The sequence below is a fragment of the Balaenoptera physalus genome, assembly GCF_965194825.1.
Source record: "Balaenoptera physalus genome assembly, chromosome: 16".
Taxonomy (NCBI): Eukaryota; Metazoa; Chordata; class Mammalia; order Artiodactyla; family Balaenopteridae; genus Balaenoptera; species Balaenoptera physalus.
Window position 1 is genome coordinate 51,566,948 of NC_138898.1, and position 24,125 is coordinate 51,591,072.

At 49.9% G+C, this 24,125-nt stretch overlaps 1 protein-coding gene across 7 annotated transcripts in view; it reads left to right on the forward strand.

The window, feature by feature from the left end:
• The window catches only part of RAB11FIP3 (RAB11 family interacting protein 3), an 80,927-nt gene that overhangs the window by 31,611 nt on the left and 25,191 nt on the right, over window positions 1-24,125 (forward strand). For 4 of the 7 annotated variants that reach the window (XM_082430849.1, XM_082430853.1, XM_082430851.1 and 1 more), the window contains exons 2-3: window positions 9,385-9,478; window positions 17,912-18,006. In XM_082430849.1, the coding sequence (XP_082286975.1) occupies window positions 9,385-9,478; window positions 17,912-18,006 (189 nt within the window). The remainder of the gene's footprint in view (window positions 1-9,384; window positions 9,479-17,911; window positions 18,007-24,125) is intronic. The other 3 variants (XM_082430850.1, XM_082430852.1, XM_082430855.1) reach the window with 1 other exon arrangement.

The following is a 24,125-nucleotide window of genomic DNA, read 5'->3' on the forward strand; positions in this document are numbered from 1 at the left end:
CATACCTGTGCGTACCTGTGCTGGATAACTGTGCGGTTTCTTCTTTTCCTCCTTTACTTATTCTAAGGGGCCTGGGTTAGGCTGGGAGTCCAGGGGTGTCCCGTAAGGAATGACGCCTCCACTTCTGTTATGTGCGGAGAGGTGACAGGCTGGAGGGCACACTGCACGCTGCCCTCACATGTCCGGGAGCAGGGCCTGATCGTCCTTGATCCAGAGAAGGGCCATGAGGGGGACCCTTTCGTAGCCCCTTGGGGGGCCCATAGTGCCCCTTCTGGGAGTTGAGATGCAGGGAGGGGTGGAGAGTCCTCTGCGTCCAGCGGTGCCTCCTCTTCACCCTGATTAACAGGGTTGCATAAGTTGAACAGACATGTTCTCTGTTACTCCTGTAAATTCTGTTTCATCTTTTCAGCACGTTTGCATAAAGCTTGAGTGTTTCCACTTGACTATTTTCCCGAGTATTCTCATGTGCATTTTAAGATTTTATTGTTTTTAAAATAACATGGAGACGGCTCTGTGAATATACGAAAAACCACTGAACTGTACCCTTTAAATTGGTGAATTATATGTCCATAAAGCTGTTAAAGAAATAAGGTGGTAGGAATGGCTGCATCCCCTGAAGCGGCTGGAGGTGCCCCTGCCCCAGACCCCAGCCTCCCTGACCCCCACCTCCCGCACCAAGATCTTCAAACAGCAAGCCTCCAAACTCCTAGCGATGACAGACGTAGGGAGACAGCAGCTTCTGGTGTCCCTGTCCCAAAGCACGGCAAGAAGAGCCTCCCAGTCACAGGGTACAGCTGGGCTCTGAGTGGGCGCCTTCCATCCACAAAGGACACGGCTGGCGACACTGCAACACCTGTGTCTAAAGACAAAAGTGGATTCCTGAATGTGATACATGAGGAATGACCTTGTCCATCTAAGACCAGCACGATGCTTTTATTTTAGAATTTTCTAAGCCCTCCCTCTTAAACCAGGGGTGGTTAATCAGTTCATCGTAACAGGTGATCTAGGATCACCCCTCCAGGTGCAGAGGCAGGTGGCCTCTGGCTGCCTCGGGCGCTGGCTGGTCCCTCCAGGTGCTTGGGCAGAGCAGCCCAGGACAGCTGAGAGGAGTTCTCGGCAGCAGGGAAAGCCATTGTATATATACGGCACGTAGTTTAGCTGCTTTATAGATGCTCCTAGAAAGCAGGTCAGATGTCTTTAGGTGGGCGAGCTGCAGGGCTCATTGTGGACGTTCGGGATGAGCTACCATCAGCTTCTCTCCCACCCACGCCTGCCCACCCTCACGTCGGTATGAAGTTTATGTATTGCTACAGGAGCCCCTAGAACATTTTGCTTCTTGTCACCATGGCTGCTGCTGCTTATTTTTTTCCCCCATGGAATACCACATTTTATGCATTCTTGGGTGGATGGACATTTGGGTCGTCTCCATTTTTTGACCATTACAAATAAGGCTTCTGCTATCCTTCGTCTACAAGTCTTGCTTTGGACGTCTGCTTTCATTTCTCTTGAGTAACACCTAGAAGTGAAATGACTTCTTTTGTGTGATTGTGTGGTAGGAATAAGGCTGACCTTCTTAGGAATTTCCAGACAGTTTCCCAAAGTGGTTGTGGAATTTTCCAGTTGGCAGCAGAGTGTAGGAGAATTCCAATTCTCATCCTCCAAACACTTGGTGTGCGTGGTGTGGCCAGTCTTACATTCTGGCCATTCAAATACACACATGCACCTCACTGCAGTGGGAATTTACGTTCCCTAATGGTTAATGACGTTGACTTGAGACCTGAGTCTTTTGAAACTTGTTCTATGGCCCAGTATATAGACTGTCTTGATAAATATTCCATGTGCACTTGTCAGGATTCTACTTATGTAGGCTGGAGTGTTCTGTAAATGGTTGAGGTGCTTCTGATAAAACACAAGCTGTTTTGAAAATGTTACAGTTCAAGGACAGTAGTAACGAGCAGGTGCAGGAAGAAGGGTTGCTCTCCTTGTGAAGGGCTGTGCTTTCCCATGATTTCTGTGACTGGGGCTTCTGTGGCTGGAGTTAGCTGTGGTTGGAGAAGTTGTTCTGGCTTCTTCTGCAGATCATGTCTGCACGTCTGTAGCAGAAACAATATAATTTGCCAGTAAATTTCTCTTGTTAGAATAACCGTGTGGAAGCTGGGCCCGCCTGCCTGCAGCTGGTTGCAGAGTGGGGTTCTCTCCTGGGGTGTTTCTGTGGTCTCCTGTGTCTGTCTGCCCGACGGGGTGTTGGCTGGCTTGGATGGGGTGTACTCCTCTGAGCTTGGTTTTCTGTCTCTTCTTTGCAACAAAGGGCAGGTTCTTAATTTCCAGCCTTGTTGTTTTCCTGAAGGCCTCTGAATGAAGTACTTTTGGGCTTGGAGAATAGAACCATCCCCCAGTCATTAGCTGCATGGACATTGATTTATCCTCCAAATCATAGAGAAAAATAAAGTGGATTTTTTTTTTTTTTTTTAATTTTGGCTGTGTTGGGTCTTCGTTGCTGCGCATGGGCTTTCTCTAGTTGTGGCGAGTGGGGGCTACTCTTCCACGCGGTGCGCGGGCTTCTCATTGTGGTGGCTTTTCTGGTTGCAGAGCATGGGCTCTAGGCACTCAAGCTTCAGTAGTTGTGGCACTCAGGCTCAATAGTTGTGGCTTGCGGGCTCTAGAGCACAGGCTCAGTAGTTGTGGCGCATGGGCTTAGTTGCTCTGCGGCATGTGGGGTCTTCCAGGACCAGGGATCGAACCCGTGTCCCCTGCATTGGCAGGTGAATTCTTAACCACTGTGCCACCAGGGAAGTCCTAAAGTGGAGTTTAAAAAAAATGAATGCTTTGATTCATCCTTGCTCTTTCTAACATGGTAACTATTTAATAATTTGTTTAAAAAGCATTGGTTAATGTTTAGGAATGAATAGCTTGGTACTTTGTGTCCAATTGGTAGCTTCATTGTTGAAATTCTTAGGAATCTTAAGGACAGATTGGCCACTGTGGATTTCAGGTCCCCAGCAAGCGAGGAGCTTTAGGAATGAAGGCCTTCGTGAGATAAGGAGGGAGGATTCAGACTCCATGGTCTCAGGAAGTCAGCTTCTGAGTGGACTTCCAAGCCCAGTGTCTCAGGAACACACAGGCCCTGGGATGGGGGAAGGCTAGAGCATCCTGAGCTGTGGGTCCGTCGGCTTGAGCTGGTCCCTGTCCACGCACGTCAGCAGATGGGGGAGAGGGCTGACCATGGCAGCGTCCACCAGCCTGCCCAGCACAGAACAGTGCTTGTGGGGGGCCTTGGCCAGAGTGGGTTCTCCACTGCTGAGCGCCCTGTTTGCCTGTACCCCTCCCCGAGTGTGCCCTGTCCATGCGCCAGCCCTTTGTGGTCCAAGGTCCGCCCTCTCCCTGGCTGACTGCCTCCTCCTTTGCTCCCTCTCCTCCCCCCGTCTTTCCTCTCTTTCTTTCTTGCTCTTCTTTGGTCTTTTTCTCCTTTTCTCTCTTATTTTCATTATGGAAAGTTCAAGCCTATAGAAGACTAGAGAGAATTGTGTGATGCCTCCCTGGTGTGTGCCGCCCTGCTCTGACACTTCTCAGCCATGCCAGCTGGGTACATACGTGTAACCACATATATGCCTTACCCCCTAAATATTTCAATAAGTATATATCAAAAAAGCAATGCGCTGGGACTTCCCTGGCTGTCCAGTGGTTAAGACTCCATGTTTCCAATGCAGGGGGTACGGGTTCGATCCTCGGTCGGGTAACTAAGGTCCCACATGCCACATGACGTGGCCAAGAAAAAAAAAGAAAAGCAATGCACTTGGAAAAATTACCAAAATATCATTGTCACACCTATAAAAATTAACCACCATTCCTCAATATCATCAAATAATCAGTATTCAGTATCCTGCATCAGTCAGTATTCAAGTTTCTAGTTATCTTATAAATACAATTAAAAGCTTTAAAAATGTGAGTCCAGATCCAAAAAGTCCCTGCATGGTAGTAGGTTGATGTATCTCTCCTGAGTCTCTCTTTTTTTAATTAATTAATTTAATTTATTTATTTTTGGGTGCTTTGAGTCTTCGTTGCTGTGTGTGGGCTTTCTCTAGTTGCGGCGAGAGGGGGCTACTCTTCGTTGCAGTGCGCAGGCTTCTCCTCGCGGTGGCTTCTCTTGTTGAGGAGTACAGACTCTAGGCTTGCGAGCTTCAGTAGTTGTGGCTCGTGGGCTCTAGAGCACAGGCTCTAGTTTTGGCTCGCAGGTTTAGTTGCTCCACGGCATGTGGGGTCTTCCCGGACCAGGGCTCGAACCGGTGTCCCCTGCGTTGGCAGGCGGATTCTTAGCCACTGCGCCACCAGGGACGTCCCTCTCCTGAGTCTCTCAATAAAGGTTCCTCTCCATCTTTTTTTCCCTTAAAGACAGCAGGTCCCTTGTCTGTCTCTGTCAAGGGTCTCACGGACTGGGTTTTGTTGATTACACCCCTCAGTATTGTTAACACATGTTGATCATTGTATTTCCTGTAAATTGGCAGTTGGATTCCGGGTGGATTCAGGCAGTGTCTCGCGGTTCCATCAGAGACACATGGTGTCTGGGTGTGTCTTCTGTGCCCTTGGGGGCACTGAACATCGTATTGTGTGATGTGTGACGTGTTGTTACCTCACCAAGGATTGCGGGCAGGACCTGCTGTTCTGATCCCATCGCTGCTGTGCTTAGTAGATGGGATGTTCTGTACAGAGCTATTGCCCTCGTTCATCTACTGTGGCCCCATTATGCCTGTGTAGGGAAGGCAGGCCCACCGCTGGATTCTTTCCCTTTATGGGTTAATTTTCACAATAATAAGCGGGTTCCCTAGTGTCTCCAGTGATAAGCGGTGACTTTTACTGCTGTCACTCCATTGTGGGTTGAGGCGAGTTTGGTGTGTCCAGTCAGTGCTCAGGTCAACTCACTTTCAGGTTGGCTCCTGAGTTCTTTGATGTGACCTGACAAAGTCTTTCACAGCATCTTTGCTCTCAGGGATGACAAGATAGTCCAGGCTCAGCCTGCACTTTCCCTAGCACTTCTCCAAGGGTCCTGGTTCCCTCTAATGGGAATTGGAATGTAAATACCTTCACCTGGGTGTGAGGGGTGCTGACTGCTAAGTGGACAGAATAGAAAGCGATTGTTTTGTTTTTAGTACATCATGAGTGATGCTTCATGGTGGTACTTAAAATTCAAAATCAGGATAATAGGGTATTTGCCTGGCATCTTCAGTCTTATATCTTTTTCTCCTTTTTCAGTCGTGTTGGGGATCCCAGTCCTCAACAATACATGGGATGGTGGAATTCGAATATCCCTTGTTACTTGGTGTTGCTGCCAGAAAGGTTAATGATCATCTAATTTTCTTTTATAAATCACTTGATTTTTGCATATTCAAAGGATTTTTTTCTTTTCCTTTAAAGTCTAAGAAATTCACCAGAGTAAGTCTTGTATGAGGTCTTTTGGGGATGGGAGTTGATATTCTTAGGGACGTGATATATTCTCTCAATAGGTAGTTGACACCTGAAACATGGTAAGTCAACTGTACTTCAATTAAAAAAATAATAAAGTCTCAAGGAAAAAAATAAGGAAAAAACCAAATATGTAGTTAAAAACATTTTTTTTATTCTAGGGAATTTTTCTTAAGTATAGTTTTTTCTTTTTAAAATTACTTTTTTTTCTTGTTTTTGAATTTTATTTTTTATACAGCAGGTTCTTATTACCTATCTATTTTATACATATTAGTGTATATATGTCAATCCCAATCTCCCAATTCATCCCAGCCCCCCACCCTTGGTGTCCATACGTTAGTTCTCTACATCTGTGTCTTTGTTTCTGCCTTGCAAACCGGTTTGTCTGTACCATTTTTCTAGATTCCACACATATGCATTAATATACGATATTTGTTTTTCTCTTTCTGACTTACTTCACTCTGTATGACAGTCTCTAGGTCCATCCACGTCTCTACAAATGACCCAATTTCGTTCTTTTTTATGGCTGAGTAATATTCCATTGTATATATGTACCACATCTTCTTTATCCATTTGTCTGTCGATGGGCATTTACATTGCTTCCATGACCTGGCTATTGTAAATGGTGCTGCCATGAACATTGGGGTGCATGTGTCTTTTTGAATTATGGTTTTCTCTGGGTATATGCCCAGTAGTGGGATTGCTGGGTCATAGGGTAATTCTATTTTTAGTTTTTTAAGGAACCTCCATACTGTTCTCCATAGTGGCTGTATCAATTTACATTCCCACCAACAGTGTAGGAGGGTTCCCTTTTCTCCACACCCTCTCCAGCATTTGTTGTTTGCAGATTTTCTGATGATGCCCATTCTAACCCGTGTGAGGTGATACCTCATTGTAGTTTTGATTTGCATTTCTCTAATAATTAGTGATGTTGAGCAGCTTTTCATGTGCCTCTTGGCCATCTGTATGTCTTCTTTGGAGTAATGTCTATTTAGGTCTTCTGCCCATTTTTTGATTGGATTGTTTGTTTTTTAATATTGAGTTGCATGAGCTGTTTATATATTTTGGAGATTAATCCTTTGTCTGTTGCTTCATTTGCAAATATTTTCTCCCAATCTGAGGGTTGTCTTTTTGTCTTGTTTGTAGTTTCCTTTGCTGTGCAAAAGCTTTTAAGTTTCATTAGGTCCCATTTGTTTATTTTTGTTTTTATTTCCATTTCTCTTGGAGGTGAGTCAAAAAAGATCTTGCTGTGATTTATGTCAAAGAGTGTTCTTCCTATGTTTTCCTCTAAGAGTTTTATAGTGTCCGGTCTTACATTTAAGTCTTTAATCCATTTTGAGTTTTTTTTTGTGTTTGGTGTTAGGGAGTGTTCTAATTTCATTCTTTTACATACAGCTGTCCAGTTTTCCCAGCACCACTTAATTGAAGAGACTGTCTTTTCTCCATTGTATATCATTGCCTCCTTTGTCATAGGTTAGTTTACCATAGGTGTGTGGGTTTATCTCTGGGTTTTCTATCCTGTTCCACTGATCTGTATTTCTGTTTTTGTGCCAGTACCATATTGTCTTGATTACTGTAACTTTGTAGTATAGTCTGAAGTCAGGGAGTCTGATTCCTCTAGCTCTGTTTTTTTCTCTTAAGATTGCTTTGGCTAATTAATTTATTTGTTTGGCTGTGTCAGGTCTTAGATGTGGCATGCAGGATCTTTGTTGCAGCATGCGGGACCTTCATTGCAGCATGAGGGCTTCTCCAGTTGTGGTGCATAGGCTCCAGAGCGTGCAGCCTCAGTAGTTGTGGTGTGTGGGCTCTGCAGTTGTGGCACGCAGGCTTACTTGCCCCAAGGCATGTGGGGTCTTAGTTCCCCGACCAGGGATTGAACCTGTGCATTGGAAGGCAGATTCTTAACCACTGGATCACCAGGGAAGTCCCTTAAGTATAGTTTTTTTGTTTTGTTTTGTTTTCTTTTCTTTTCTTTTTTTAGTTTATCTATTTATTTTGTTTTTGGCTGCGTTGGGTCTTTGCTGCTGCACGCAGGCTTTCTCCAGTTGTGGCGAGCGGGAGCTACTCTTCGTTGCGGTGCGCGGGCTCCTCATTGCGGTGGCTTCTCTTGTTGTGGAGCACAGGCTCTAGAGTGCAGGCTCAGTAATTGTGACACCTGGGCTTAGTTGTTCCACGACATGTGGGATCTTCCCAGACCAGGGCTTGTACCCGTGTCCCCTGCATTGGCAGGCAGATTCTTAACCACTGCGCCACCAGGGAAGTCGCTAAGTATAGTTTTAATATTTGTTCTTTGCTTTGATTTTTCTTCTGAGGGACTTCTAATATCCATATATTAGATCTTCTTTGCCTTACTTCAGTATTTGTCAGTTTCCCTTGAATCCTTTTTATCTTTCTATTCATTGTTTCTTAAGAGCTTTGTTGAAGTATAACATATATACCAAAAAATTCATCCATTTAAAGTGTACAGTTCATGAATTTTAGTAAATTTATAGAGTCATGCCCTTCACCTCAGCCTAGTTTTATAACATCTGTACACCCCAGAAAGATCTCTTGTGCTGTTTGCAGTCAACCCTTGCTTCTACCCCAGAATCCCAGGAAACCACTGAGCTCTGTAAGTTTGTCTTTTCTGAAAATTTTCTGTAAGTGAAAAGATATGATTTGTAGTCTTTTGTGCCTGGCTTTTTATCTAGCAGAATGTCTTTGAGGCTCTTTCACGTTGTATGTGTGTCAGTATTTCATTCCTTTTCATGGCTGAAGAGTAGTCCTTTGTATGGAGGGACCACATAGTGTTTATCCGTTCCTCAGCTGGTGGACATCTGGGTTGCTGCTGCTCCTTGGCTGTTTTGAATAATGCCGCTTGCTGGAAACATTTGCATACACGTCTTTGTTTGGACCCACGTTTTCCTTTCTCTTGCAAAGATCCCTAAGAGTAGAGTTTCTGTGTTGTGTGGTTGGCCCTGGTTTTCCAGATTTCCCAGACCATTTCCCACCCTTCCTGGCAGCGTCGGAGGTTCCTGTGCCTCCACTTCCTCGGCAACACTTGTTGTTGTCAGTTGTCTTCATTACAGCTGTTTATGGTTTTAGTTTGCATTTCCCTAAGGACTTAGGATCTTGACCATCTTTTCGTGTGCTTATCAGCCATTTATATATCTTGTTTGATGAAATGTCTATTTAAATCTTTTGCCCATTAAAACGAATTGTGTGTGTCTTCTTGTTGAATTTTAAGATTTCTTTATACATTCTGGATGCAAGTCCTTTATCAGATATATGATTTGCAAATATTTTCTCCCAGTCTGTGTCTTTTAGTTATACTAATGGTGTCTTTTTTTTTTTAATTAATTTTTATTGAAGTATAGTTGATTTACAGTGTTGTCTAAGGGTGTCTTTTAAAGAGCAAAAGTATTAAATTTTTATGAAATCCAGTTTATACTTACAAACAGAAACTTATCTTCTTTTTGGAGAGTTTCATTCTCTGGAACATCATGTGTGAATTATCCCACTGACTCTATTATTTCTGATGTCCAGAGTCTACTTGCTGGAGTCAGTTTTACTAAGGCCTCTGCACGGCTGGGGTGCCTGTTGGGATGGGCAGGTCTGTGCTGTGCATAGCGCCTGGATCCTGGCTGCAGTAATGCCTAAAACTTCAGCTCACTCAAGAAGCATGGCTTTTGGCCTGAGAGCAGGGTCTTATTCCGTGGTTCGTGGTTCATGGTTCTGGGTACTGTTGGCAGCATCTCCCCAGATGCCACCTGTGCCCTGGCTGGAGCTGTTGCTGGCACTCCAGTCAGAGGACCCGATGGCCCTTACTTTCAGCACCGCCCCTTGCAAGCCTCCTGCTTCTCTGAATGTGGTGAGATGTCACATGCATGACCCCCCGACCACCCAAAGTGTGAAGGCTCCGATAACATTCTCACTTGGCCATTGCAGGTGAAGGACTTAACGAGGTACTTGGATCCCAGTGGGCTCGGCGTGATTAGTTTCGAAGACTTCTACCGAGGGATCACAGCGATCAGAAATGGAGGTCAGTCACCCCACCGTGTGCTTCTGTCGCCTCACTCCTTCCTTAGCCCCCTCCCTCAGCCCCCTGCCCCCCGATTAGTGACCCTCACTCCTCAGACTCCTTTTGCTGAGCTTCACAGCCTCCTCCTCCTTAGAGCCCCTGAAACATCCCAGGTTTCAGGAGGCCCTCTCTCCCACCTCGTTCTTTGCTCCTCACGCCCTGTACTCCAGAATTCACTGACTCAACTACTTATTTGTAATGTTAGAAGTCTACTGCCCCTTTCCCCAGAAGTTTTTTTTGTTTTTGTTTTTGTTTTTTTAATTTATTTGGTTGCACCAGGTCTTAGTTGCAGCAGCCTGGCTCCTTAGTTGCAGCTCCAGGGCTCCTTCAGTTGTGGCTTGCCGGCTTCTTAGTTGCAGCACATGGGCTCCTTAGTTGCAGCTGGGGGGCTCCTTAGTTGTGGCATGCATGTGGGATCTAGTTCCCTGACCAGGGATTGAACCCAGGCCCCCTGCATTGGGAGCATGGAGTCTTGTCTGCTGTGCCACCAGGGAAGTCCCCAGAAGTTTTTTTTTTTATGAAAACTTCCAAACATACAAAAACATTGCAAGACTTACACAATGAACACCCACACGTGTGTTTGCTGTCCACAGTCTGCAGGGAACATCTTCCTGCGTTTGTGTCATTATATATCATATATCCACCCATACATCTGTCCAACAATCCATCTTTTTTTTTTTAAATGGGATGCATTTTAGACAGGTATACTACCATACACTCCCCCAAACACCTCGTCCTGTGTATCAGTCATTACTTAGAGTTCAGTATTCATTTGCAGTCTTATTTTGAGTCAAAATTTACCTTTTGTGAACACACAAATCTTGTGTGCCCGTCTGTGAATGTTGATGTTCTCCTGCTGGGATGCAGACCCCTGCCCAGAGCCTTACTGCCCCCGGAGACAGCTCCCTGCCGGCCTTCCAGTGATCCCCTCCCTCCTGCCGGCATGTCCTTGGCTGGTTCTGTCAGCATGGATTAGCCTTGCCTCTTGTGGACATCACATAAATAAACCATTGGCCGCACTCCTGTGTTGCGCTCGCCCGCCTGTGATGCTTGCGACTCACCCGTGCTGCCGCGTGTCAGGGCACTCTTCCCGTGTGGAGCTGTGCTCGCCTGCATGCCTATGCAGTTTGTCTGTCCGCCCCCCAGGTGATGGACAGTAATATGTCTCCAGTTTGGGGCCACAATGAATGAACCTTCTGGTGACGCTGGGGTCCAAGTCTTTGTGTGGACAGTGTTGTCATGGCTTTGGGGCCTGTGCCCAGGGATGGGATGGCTGGTCGCGTGCTGGCTGTGAGCTTAGTTTCGTACAGAACTGCCAGAGCGAACACTTCACACTCTCACTGGTTGCCCATATGCTGTCCTTTTAAATAAAATCCCGAAGCTCTGAATAGAGCTTTCCTTCTCATTCCCCATCTGTGGCCATGTGCTGGGGTGAGGGTGGTGGGAGGTCCCAGTCGCAGGCTTGTTCCCTCCTCCTGCTCTCGGCGGAGGAAGAGGAGGACGGCGGAGGAAGAGGAGGACGTGCAGACCTGGGTGGGGCCATCAGTTACCTGATGGGGCTGGGTCAAGGGATGCCCTTGGGTCTTATCAGCAGTTGTTGGTAGTGTCACCTGTCTTGTCTGTCCCCGCCCCCAAGTTATTGCCTAGCAGTGTCACGTGGGCAAGGTTTCCTAAACCCCAAGTCCCCACTGGCTCTTTCTCCCAGTCAGTCTGCACGCACGCCGTCGGAGGCCCCGCACAGCCTGGGGACCCCATGCGTGCACGGCACATGCCGAGGCCGTGTAGCTGCCCTCAGTGTGGTGGGTGGGGCCGGGCTGGAGGACCCCACGGGCCAGGTCCGGGCTGGCAGCCCTCTCTGGGCCGGCTGGCACGAGGCTGGTCCAGGTGGGGGGCAGTCCCAAGGCCCGTGTGGTGAGCTGGGTAGTACCACCCAGAGGTGGTACTGGGGTGGGGGGTGGGCGAGGTGAACCCTGGGCTCCAGGCTGAGAGTCCGCAGGCGGAGGCTTCGTGCCTGTGTCTGGGTCTGTGTAACCAGTGGGTTGTAGTCCTTCAGTGATTTTTTGGAGGTTAGGTGTGCGGTTAAAACAGAAAGCTGTTTAAAACTTCATCCCTTGCACAAAGTTTTTTGGTGGCTTCATGCAAATTTTTGCTTCTCCACCTCCAGTGTGTCTTGGTGCTTCCTGATATGGTGTGCTCACCGCCCCACAGCAGGCACCCGAGCCAGGCCTTCGGGAAGGTCACCGGGGCCGGGGCCACCGCAGGCACGCCCAGGACGCTGGGGGCTGGCTTGTCCGCCCACAGCTTCCTCGGTTAACCTTTGGGAAACTCTAGGTGTGGGCTTTTTTCTCTTAGTTTTAACAAACCAGTGTGATTTTTTTCTTTGACTCATCAATTATTTTAAACAATTTCTAAATGTATTTTAAGATCTTGTCAATAATTTGAATCTAATCATGTGTGTGATAGTCAGAGAATGGGATCTCTGTGCTGTGCCTGGAGTTTGAGGTCTGCCGTGTGACTGGTTTTCACGCGTGTGCCGCGTGTGCTTGAGAGCTTCCCGATGGGTCCCTGGGTGTCCGGACCCAGCGGGGCTGGAGCCGCCGCGTTGGGTTGCCTGGTCTCAGTCCCGGGGGTCAGTAAGGAGGTCACATGTCCCGGAGGAGGTGGCTCTGTGGGTCTTTGTCTTCAGCAGCTTCATTTCACCTTCACCCCATGTGATGGGTTGGCCGCAGGTTGGTGGTGATGGGAGCCAGGGCCCCAGGACTGGTGGGTCGTTGGAGAAGGATTTGCAGCTCTGCCCGAGGGCTTGGGGGTGGGAGGGTGGTGGGTGCATAGGGGTCAAGCCCAGGACACCAGCAAGCAGTCACTCATGCCAGGAAAAACAAGACGTGGAGTAAGAGGAAAATGTGCTTCTGGAATACTCTCGGCCAGAGGGGATCAATGTTTATGTGGTCACAGTAATTAAACAAATTGAATATTCAGGTAAGCAGAGACTAAGCCATTTTGTGGGGAAGAAGGTGCTAAAGTCCCTGAGTGCTGTACCAGGACGTCAGCAGAACATTCTAGAATTCAAGAACTTACGGGAATTGCTGGGACACTCGGCCTGACATGAGCCAGGCTAGGCATGCTGCTGCCCACCCTCAGCCCATGGCCTCGGGGGGGAGTGGTGTGGACCATTCCCTGGGGTGACCACGGAGCAGCTGCTGACCACGGGGCACCTTCCAGCCAGGGCCGAGACCATGCTTTCTCTGAAGGGTCAAGGCCCCTGGGTGTGGGCAGGAAGGAGCCCAGGACAGTGGCCAGCGAGAGACGGTGCCGGGGCTATCTGTGTGGCTGTGAGGCCCTCTCTGAGCCTCTCTGAGCCCACATCCCCAGTTCTGTTGCTGGGCAGTGGCTGCTCTGTTCTGATAGGCCCACAGGTGACGAGAAACAGAGCAAGCTCAGCTGTAGGAATTCCTGGGGGGTCGTGACCTATGGGATCCCAACCCTGGGCCTCAGGAGTCAGAATGTGCTCCCTGGAAAACTCATGACCAGGCGGGCGCGACCCAGTGCGCTGTCAGAGCTCTCCAGCCACCAGCCCGTCAGGCCCCGGCGTGGGAGCAGAGTGACCCTCATCTGTTGAGCCGGAGGGGTGCCAGCTGCTGTCCCCGAGGCTGTCCCCTGGTTGCACGTGTCTCGAAGTTTCGTGTGCATAGATTTATCAACCTGGTGAGAGAAGATGGTTGTCTGAGAATGTCTTGTCTCCTGGGTCCTGCTTGTCCCTTGTGGTCAACCTTCCACCTGATGCTGAGATGGGGCTCGCCACACCCCTCCTCCCTCCTTGCCTTGGCCTGGGCCCTTCCCTCTGCAGCTGCGGGGCCCTCTGTCCTCACTTCCTCCCGAATCAGAGCCTCCAGGTCAGGACAACTTTTTTTTTTTTTTTTTTTTTTTAATATGTTTTTGGCTGCGTTGGGTCTTGTGGCACGCGGGATCTTTCGTTGTGGTGCGCAGGCTTCTCTCTAGTTGCGGCGCGTGGGCTTAGTTGCCCCACGGCATGTGGGAATCTTAGTTTCCCGACCAGGGATCGAACCAGCGTCCCCTGCATTGCAAGACTGATTGTTAACCACTGGACCACCAGGGAAGTCCCCAGGTCAGGGCAACTAGGTGAAAGTTCCGCCTCTGGGACCCACACACATCACTGAGTCTCATTATTTTTACGTTCTTTTTTGGTAACATTTCCACTGTAATTAAGAATAAAAGCTTCCTAGGCTGTCCCAGAGTTAGCCTGAGTGCTCCGGGAAGTGGTGCTGTGATTCTTCAGTGGCACGAATATTCTGGAACAGCAGCGTCCCACGCGGTGGTGTGGGAGGGTGAGGCTCGGTCTCAGCGTGATGCCACACTGCAGCTGGTGTCCCCCTGCCCCAGTTTAGCCTATGCAGAGCAGACCCCACTCCTGAAGTGAGCAGACCCCACTCCTGAAGTGTGTGCCGGAGGGAGCAGAGAGGGTGGGGGGTGGTGGGCAGGGTTGGTCAGGGGCCCAGCCTGGCCAGCAGATAGGGCGGGGTCCTCGGGTGGGCAGGCTACGGGGAGGCTGCCATGATGAGAGCTTGAATCAGGCGGATGAAGGGGCTGCGGCTGTGGGAGGGGGCAGCTGAGACCTGTCAGGGCCGTCGGCTTTGCCGAGAGGACCATTCCAGGCTCGGGGACACAGCACCCGTGGAGCTGGCTTTCTAGTGGAGGACAGCCCGGACAACCCCGGGAGGTGATGGGACTCGGGGGACGGTGAAGCTGGGGGCACACAGGTCTCCCGGAGAGCGTCCGGGAAGGGGACCTGGGGTCACGCTGCACATTTGGGGCTGCAGGGAGGCCGGGGGGCTGGGCTGGGCAGCGTGGGTGCCTCAGGAGACTTGGCCTTTTCTGGAGTGGGCAGTGCTGGTGGGGACGCCCCTCCCCGCACAGTGGGTGAACTGCTGGGCAGTTCAGGGCTGTGGGCCCTGCTTTTCCTTTTTTTTGTTTTTCTTGTTTTTTGTTTTTTTTTTGGCCTCACTGCTTGTGGGATCCCAGTTCCCCAACCAGGGATTGAACCCAGGCCCTGGCAGTGAAATTGCGGAGTCCTAACCGCTGGACTGCCAGGGAAGTCCCCCTGCTTCTTTTTTTTTTGGTAATTTGACGTCATCATTTAACTTTTGTTACGAATGGAGAGTGAAAATAAAATTAGAATAAAAGCAAGTCAGAGACGATTTTGAAATTGTTAACTCGTAGCATTTGGGAGAATGGGAGCATGATCACCTGAACTGCTTTCAGCCAGAGCTCACCTCACGTCTTCCTGCCGGCACGCCTGCCATGACCATGGCCGGCCTGTCGCGTCTGTCAGACTTTCGTTCTGCGTCCTGGAGTGGAGCACTGACTCCGTGTACTGACCCAGTTTTGCAGAGGAGTGCAGGAGTCTGCTGTCCTCGCCACAGGCCTCGTTTCAGGAATAGAATGAAATCAAGGGTGGTTGTTACAAATGGGCCATTGCTCTGGCTCATCCCCGACCCCCAGGCTCTGGAAGAATAAGATAAATAAACAGTAAAAACTGATACTTAATTGAGAAAACTGATAAAAAAACCATATTTAGTTCCCATCGAGATCGTAGAAATGCGAGCTGCGTTCACATGTTCCTCCACTGCATGCGGCTGGACCCCCCCCCCGGAATCTGAGCTCATGTCCACCGTGGCTAAGATGATTGGCTGCTTTCTGAGAGTTTTGAATTCTCTGTTTCAGTTTTTGGAAGTGCAAGCAAGACTTAACATTTGAAAGTGGAAAGATAGGCAGAGTCAGCCTAGCGTTTTACAGCTTTGCGCCGGGGTAAGTGGTCTTCTCCCTCCCCTGCCCCAGATGCCAAAGCCTTCCGTCCACAGTCACCTTCTCCCCATGGTTCTGCCATAGTTCACCTGCACCAAAGACCAGGCCTCCAATGAGGGGCTGCAGGGCTGTGGGCTGGCATGGTGGGCAGCGAGCACGGGGTCCAGGTCCAGCCTGCCACGCTCTGAGGCTCCTTCACTCCAGCCACCGTCTGAGCCACACTCCCCTGGGGAAAACGGTACAAAGCAACAGCAGCAAAAGTACCTGTGATTCTTAAGACGGAAGCAGCCAAAGGGCTTTTGCAGTCTTGAATTTGGAGCAGCATCTCATGGTTACTGAACGTGTAAATGTTTGAATCCGCTTGACTGTCGAGGGGAAGCATGATTATTCTGTTCAAATTGAGAACTCTTCAAAAACAGGACATAGGGCTTCCCTGGTGGCGCAGTGGTTGAGAATCCGCCTGCCAGTGCAGGGGACACGGGTTCGAGCCCTGGTCCGGGAAGATCCCACATGCCGCGGAGCAGCTAAGCCCATGAGCCACAACTACTGAGCCTGCGCTCTAGAGCCCACGAGCCACAACTACTGAGCCCACGTGCCACAACTACTGAAGCCTGCACGCCTAGAGCCCATGCTCCACAACAAGAGAAGCCACCGCAATGAGAAGCCCGTGCACTGCAACGAAGAGTAGCCCCCACTCGCCACAACTAGAGAAAGACCGTGTGCAGCAATGAAGACTCAACGCAGCCAGAAACAATAAATAAAATCATAAAATAAATAAATTTATATATAAAAAAAAAACAGGACATAGCCACGTGTCCTTCCGCTGAGGGTCCAGCAGCATCCATCCCCCTCCCCAGGCTGTCCTGTGGCTCCAAGCCTCAGAGCCCAGCTGGGGACGTGGTGTCCAGACGCCAGACAAGAGCGTCCTCTGGCCAAGGAGGCCAGTACTGACCCTTCAGAGTCCTTTTCCCAGGAGCATCAGGAGGCTTGCTGGTCCACTTGGTCCTCAAAGGCCTCTACTCCATACAAATAAGTGACTGATGTTTTGTTAGGTCACGTGAAACACACTCAACAAGGAACTGATGTGTTTGAGTAGTCACTGCTGTGATCCGTGTTGTGGGTTTTCCTCACCACGCAGTCCTCTGTGCTCTGTGGATACCACCTGGGACACCAACTGCCCAGGTGCCCGGGTCACCCTCCCTCCTGTCTGACTTGACTGCAAATCGAGAGTTCCCACAACTTCCTCCGCAGGTTTGATAATTTGCTAGAATGGCTCATAGAACCCAGGGAAGCGCTTTACTTACTGTTACCAGTTCATTATAAAGGATATTATGAAGGTTACAAGTGAACAGCCAGGTGAAGAGGTATATGGGGCAGAGTCTGGCATGGAGAGGTTTCTGTCCCCATGGAGTTTGGGATGTGCCACCCTCCTGGTATCTGAGTGTGTTCCCAACCCGGAAGCTCCCCGAACCCCTTCATTTGGGGTTTGTGTGGAGGCTCCATTACACGGGCAGGACTGTTTAATCCCTGGCCATTGGAGATTAGCTGTGTCTCCAGCCCCTCCCCCTCCCGGGAGGTCAGAGGTCAGGAGTGGGGCTGAAAGTTCCCCTGGCAACCAGCCCCCATCCTCTGAGAGCCACCTCACTGGTGTGAACCCAGGTAAGGCTGAAAGGGGCTTGTTATGAATAAAAGATGCTCCTTTCACCCCTTCACTCAGGAAATCCCCAGGGTTTTAGGAGCTCTGTGCCAGGAACCAATGGAGACAAAGACCAAATAAATATTTCTTATGATATCACAGTAATGAGACAGCTTCAGGAAACATAGGCGTCTTGCATGCTCTTTGGGACGGGCTATGCCCTGACATTGCCTAGAGGCCGTGGGAGCAGAGCTTTTCCTGCAGAAGGGCCGCTGCTGTGGGCTCGTGTCTGAGAAGTGGGGTCTCTGGTGCTGACGTCAGCGTTATCCAGCATGAAACAATAGCGTTTCCTTCAAACTTATTACAAAATAAAATGTGTTGTAGAAGATAAAGTTAAGTAAAAAAGGAGAAAATAAAAGCTGCCGTGGGTCCAGCACCTTGGACAGATGTTACCACACTGACACCTCCCCAGACAAGACAGATTCTTTAAAACGTGGAGTCTGGGACTTCCCTGGCGGTCCAGTGGTTAGGACTTGCGCTTTCACTGCCAAGAGCCTGGGTTCAGTCCCCGGTTGGGGAACTAAGATCCCGCAAGATGCTTGGCGTGGCCAAAATAAATAAATAAAATGTGGAGTCTGGCACCTCATTCCTTCTCCAGCTGGGGTGGCGTGGCAGAGCTTGGTGTCTTACTCCTTCTCTTTACAATACTGCCAGCTCTTTAAGAAACAGCCCTCTTGTCATTCGGGCTCCCCCTCCCCGGCCCCCTGAGAGCTGGCCCAAAGCCTTGTTTCCCTGGGGGCTGCACTTGCCTCCTTCCCACCGGGTTTCTCATGGCCAGTCCAGGTCCCGCTCACGTCCACCGTGCACGCACCTTCCCCCTTGACCTCTCTGGGGATACTCTGGGCCACCTGCTGAACAGGGTCTTCTTTCTCTAGCAGATCCCGACGGCCAGCTCTGCAGCGTCACGCCTGCCCCTGACGAGGAGCCGCCAGCCTGCCCCGAGGAGTTCGATGACTTCGTTACCTTTGAGGCAAGTGGTCTTCCCCAGAGAGCTGAGCGGGCATCTGACAGATACACCCTCTCTTCCTCATGTACCCTAAATCCTGCTTCACTCGTTGGTCCCCACGGCTGTTTCTTTTTTTTTTTTTTTAATAGATCTTTACTGGAGTATAATTGCTTCACAATACTGTGTTAGTTTCTGTTGTACAACAAAGTGAATCAGCCATATGCATACATATGTCCCCATATCCCCTCCCTCGTGAGCCTCCCTCCCACCCTCCCTATCCCACCTCTCTAGATCATCGCAAAGCACCGAGCTAATCTCCCTGTGCTGTGCTGCTGCTTCCCACTAGCTAACTATTTTACATTCGGTAGTGTATATATGTCGATGCTACTCTCACTTCGCCCCAGCTTCCCCCTCCCACCCCGTGTCCTCAAGTCCATTCTCTGTATCTACGTCTTTATTCCTGCCCTGCAACTAGGTTTATCAGTACCATTTTTTTTTTTTTTTTTAGATTCCATATATATGCGTTAGCATACGGTATTTGTTTTTCTCTTTCTGACTTAACTTCACTCTGTATGACAGGATCTAGGTCCATCCACCTCACTACAAATAACTCAATTTCATTTCTTTTTATGGCTGAGTAATATTCCGTTGTATATATGTGCCACATCTTCTTTATCCATTCATCTGTCGATGGACATCTAGGTTGGTTCCATGTCCTGGCTATTGTAAATAATGCTGCAGTGAACATTGTGGTACATGTCTCTTTTTGAATTATGGTTTTCTCAGATATATGCCCAGTAGTGGGATTGCTGGGTCATATGGTAGCTCTATTTTTAGTTTTTTAAGGAACCTCCATACTGTTTTCCATAGTGGTTGTATCAATTTACATTCAACAGTGCAGGAGGGTTCCCTTTTCAGCACACCCTTTCCAGTATTTATTGTTGGAGATTTTTTGATGATGGCCATTCTGACCGGTGTGAGATGATACCTCATTGTAGTTTTGATTTGCAGTTCTCTAATAATTAATGATGTTGAGCATCTTTTCATGTGTCTCTTGGTCATCTCCATGGCTGTTTCTGTGGGGAATGGCATGAAGGGCAGGCAGGCAGGGCTCATTCTGACACTGGTGGGGACGCTGTGGTTGGCTGGTGTCTGTTGTCCGTGCTGTGCACCCAGGGCTGGTGGCCTGTTGTCAGCAGAGGGACAGGCTCGCCTGTGACATTGCTGTCCCCTTCTGCCAGACTGCCAAGCAAGGCCAGAGCACGAGCTCCTTTGTGAAATGAAGAGCTTCTGAGAGTCCCTGTGAATGGTAACACCCCACAGGATCCCACTGCCCTCCTCTGTGTCTCTGTAGCTTGTTCCCTGCTCTGAGAAACTGCCCAGGTATTAGTCATCCCTCAGATGACACAGGTTCACTTCCTGACTGTCTCTCACTTCTGCCAGCACAGGCCTCCAAGCCTCCTGGGAGCGTTCACCCCTCACAGCTTTGTCCCAGAGTCCCACCTGGGCCTGAGTCCCTGAGGGCAGGGACCACCCCACCTTGCGTTCCCCATTCAGCAACAGCTGGTGTGTTCATTCTGTGCGTGGCCTGGTGGTGCCAGGCCCAGTCCTGGTACATGGAGGCCAAGTGCCCAGCTGGGACGTGTGCTGGCTGTGGCATGGTGTGGCTGGGCAGGGCTGAGGGTGTGCAGACCTTGACGTGTCAGCTGTCAAGTCAACTGCCAGACCCCGAGACTGTGGGATGGCGAGGCATGGAAGGCTCTGTGTGGAATGACACACCTTGAACTTTCCAGAAGTGCAGCTAGGTCGGGGGAGAGCCTGCTTTTCTTGTTCAGAGCGTCTGGAGAACCCCGTCTCTTCACTTAGTGGTCGGCCAGCAGCAGACCTCTCCTGCACGTTGACACACCAGCACACACTTTACCATCAATGTCGTCTGTTTTGTTCTTCTCTCGTATTTCCATGTGGGCGTTATGTTGATTCTTTGTATTTTATGTGTATGTGGGTGTCATGGGTTGAATGGTACCCCCCAAAAGGTCCATCGGAACCCGTGAACGTGACCTTATTTGGAGAAAGGGTCTTTGCAGATCTCATTAAGGATCTCAAGATGGGATCATGCTGGGTAGAGTGGGCCCTGAATCCAATGACCAATGTCCTTTGAAGAGGGAGATGACACATGGGGGAGAAGGCGGTATGAAGACGTGGGCAGAGCTGGAGGAACACGGCTGCCAGCCGAGACATCCCCTAGCCACCAGGAGCTGGACGAGGCAGGAAAGGTCCTCCTCTGGAGCCTCAGGAAGAATTCAGCCCTGCTGACACCTTGATTTCCAACTTCTGGCCTCCAGGTCTCTGAGAATATATTCCTGTTGTTTTAAGCCACCAGTTTATGGTAGTTAGAAATTGGCAGCCCTGGGACTTCCCTGGTGACGCAGTGGTTAAGAATCTGCCTGCCAATGCAGGGGACACAGGTTCGATCCCTGGTCTGGGAAGATCCCACATGCCACGGAGCAACGAAGCCCGCGAGCCACAACTACCCAGCCCACGTGCCACAGCTAGTAAAGCCTGCGCGCTCTAGGGCCTGCGTGCTGCAACTACTGAAACCTGCGTGCCCAGAACCCGTGCTCCGCAACAAGAGAAGCCACTGCAATGAGAAGCCAGTGCACCACAACAAATAGTAGCCCCTGCTCGCCGCAACTAGAGAAAGCCCACGTGCAGCAACGAAGACCCAAATGCAGCCAAAAAAAAAAAAAACCAAAATTTAAATTAAATTAAATTTAAAAAAAAAAAAGAAATTGGCAGGCCCAGGGAACTAATACAATGAGTTTTGTTACTCAGGATAGTAAAAAGTGTCAACACATTTGATCCAAAAGGGTGAGGCCCACTGACGCTGGGGCTGCCTCCTGAAGCCTGGGTGGAGCAGGCTTGGGGTGCTGTCCGACCGCTGGCTCCCGTCCTCTGCAGGGTGGACCCCCCTGGCATCCCACAAGTGTGGCCCTCCCACCTTTATGGTGCCTCACCTCTCAGGTGTGCCAGCCCCCACCTCGCGCTTGTCACCTTCTGAGGACGTGGGTGGGAACCTGACATTTCAGAGTATGCAGCAGGAATGCTTCTCAGGTTTTCAGATCTTCATTTTTTTTTCAACAAGGAGGGAATATTTCTTTTTAAGTTTTTTGGTTGCTGTAAAAGAATTAATACACTTTACATTTTAGCAGTTTTAGGTTTTCTGCTCCATAGAAAATGGAGCAGACGGTACAGAGAGTTCCCGTTACACCCCACACACATACACAGTTTCCCTGCAGTGAACATCTTCCATTTGTTATAAAGGGTGAACCAATGTCGATACACTGTTACTAACTGAAGGCCATAGTTTACATTAGGGCTCACTCTTGGTGGTGTACATTCTGTGGGTTTGGATGAATTCATGACATGTATCTACCGTTGCAGTTTCGCTGCCTTAAAAATCCTCTTTGCTCCCCAGATTCGTCCCTTCCTCCCACTAGCACCTGGCAACCTCTGATCTTTTACTGTCTCCATCGTTTTGCTTTTTCACAATGTCATAGAGCTGGTTAGAATCATACAGTGTTGGGCCTTAAAAGTTCCTCCGTGTGTTTTTATGCTTTTCAAGGTTTTTATGTTTTATTTTATTTACTTATTTATTTTTTATAAATGTATTTATTTTTATTTATTTATTATTGTTGGCTGTGTTGGGTCTTCATTGCTGCGTGCGGGCTTTCTCTAGTTGCAGCGAGCAGGGGCTACTCTTCGTTGTAGTGCGTGGGCTTCTCATTGTGGTGGCTTCTCTTGTTGTGGAGCACCGGCTCTAGGCACGCGGTCTCAGCAGTTGTGGCTCACGGGCTCTAGAGTGCAGGCTTAGTTGTTGTGGCACACGGCTTAGTTGCTCCGCGGGCTTAGTTGCTTCCCGGACCAGGGCTCGAACCCGTGTCCCCTGCATTGGCAGGCAGATTCTTAACCACTGCACCACCAGGGAAGCCCCGTTTTCAAGGTTTTTATATGTAATTTTGAGGGGAGTGGAATTAGGTGCTATACAGAAACTTGTAGAAAGCTGTTTTTTTTTTTTAGATTGATTGATTGATTGCTATGTTGGGTCTTCGTTTCTGTGCGAGGGCTTTCTCTAGTTGTGGCAAGCGGGGGCCACTCTTCATCGCGGTGCGTGGGCCTCTCACTGTCGTGGCCTCTCTTGTTGTGGAGCACAGGCTCCAGACGCGCAGGCTCAGTAGTTGTGGCTCACGGGCCTAGTTGCTCCGCGGCATGTGGGATCTTCCCAGACCAGGATGCGAACCCGTGTCCCCTGCATTAGCAGGCAGATTCTCAACCACTGTGCCACCAGGGAAGCCCTAGAAAGCTGCTTTTAAAAAAACTTTTGAATCGTGTAATCCCAGTAAGTCCCATAACAATATGAGTGAAGATTATGTGTATTATATCCAATACCACATCTGGAGACCCTCTGCTGGCGATCTTCAGAGATAAATAAGCCTTTTGTTGAACATTTTCTGTCTGGGCACACAGCAGTGCTGGTCAGGGTGCACTCTGCAGTACCACTTGGTGGACTGCTGCTCCCGAGTCCTTTCCTGCTGGGAACGCTTTGGGGGACCCGTGGCTTCCGGTGTTTGACTGAGCATCCCTTTGGCTCCAGCTTGTAGGAGAGCTCCTAGGAGAAAGTTTTTATTTTTCTCATTTTTAAAAAAATTTTTTGGCCTCACCACATGGCTTGTGGGATCTTAGTTCCCTGACTAGGGATTGAACCTGGGCCCTCGGCAGTGAAAGCACGGAGTCCTAACCACTGGACATCCAGGGAATTCCCCAGGAGAAAGTGGCGATTCTGAGAAGGGGAAGGGCGGGGCGGTGAATGAGGGTTGTCCCTGACGTTCTGGGGATGAGAAGGTGGTTCCGGGTCTGAGAGTCTGCTCGAGGTGGAGGGCGGACTGGCAGAGGACCTGATGCCCGCGGGGACGAGTGCGTGTCAGGACTTCTAGAGGGACGATGGGAAAGTCGCAGAGAGCAGGTGCCAGCGGAATGATAAGCGTGGTCTCTGCTGTGCCTTCTCCGGCCTTCCCTTCTCCTCCAACTCTTGGCCTTAATAAGATGATGGTGAAATAGGTCTTTTGTTCAAACTCTTATCAGAAAGGTTAGAAAATCAAGAACAAAAGCTGCTCTGTTTTGAGATCTGACTGTTAAAAACCCAGCAAGCACTTCCTGAACTTTGCCCCCCTTGCCAGCTAGCGCAGTGGGTTTAATGGAGCATGTCTGGGAGCGGGTTAAACTCCTTCCGAGACAGTGATGTACCTTCAGGTGGACACACAGGTTTTGCAGAACCTCAGCACGATGGGCAAATAGAAGGCCGCTGGAAGCTGACGACCGGTCTGGACAGAGTCCGCAGCACTCCAATTCCATGGGAAGGCTGTCTCCACGAGCGCGCCCTTCCTGGAGCTGGTGTGAGGAGCCAGGCCCTGGCCAGGCTGGCATCTGAGGGTAAGAGGAGGCTGGACACTGGCCACGGTCTGCCCGGCAGCTTGTTCCCCTTGGAGGGACCATGACCAGACAGCGAGGGCCCCAGGCAGGCCTGGGCACCCTCGAGCCCCTCACTGATGGCCGTGAGCACGGGCTTCCTTGTCCACCCGCTGGCCCAGCGTTTGTTAACCGGTGAGGAAACACAGCCAAGCTTTCTAAAGTGCACTTTGATTTCCACATGAGCTTATCCTAACGTGTAATTTGTAATCATTTTTAAGTTGGCGGCATAGACGGTGGGCTGGCAAAGCGAGGTCCTGTCTGGCAGCACATGGGGGCCGCTGGGGTGCCTCTCTGAGCCCTCGGTGTTCCTCCAGTGGACCACGCTCACAGACAGTTTTCTGCCCTCTTGAAAGGCAGGTGTTCTCCCGCCTGCCCTAGAAAACTATCTGGCTTGCTGAAATTTATTCAGGACAGCCTGGACTTCAGGGGGTGAGCAGGTGGGCAGTGTCTGTGAAACGAGCTGGCCCCGTCCTCCCGGTCCCCTCGGCCCTCCCTGGGCCTTGCCCTGGGTCCTCTTGGAGCCTCTGGGCCTCCTGCCCCTGGGGCTGCTCTGTGTGCCCCCGGGGCCGGGCTTGCTTTAGGAATGAGGATGGAAGGTGGGCGTGTCTGCTTGCGAG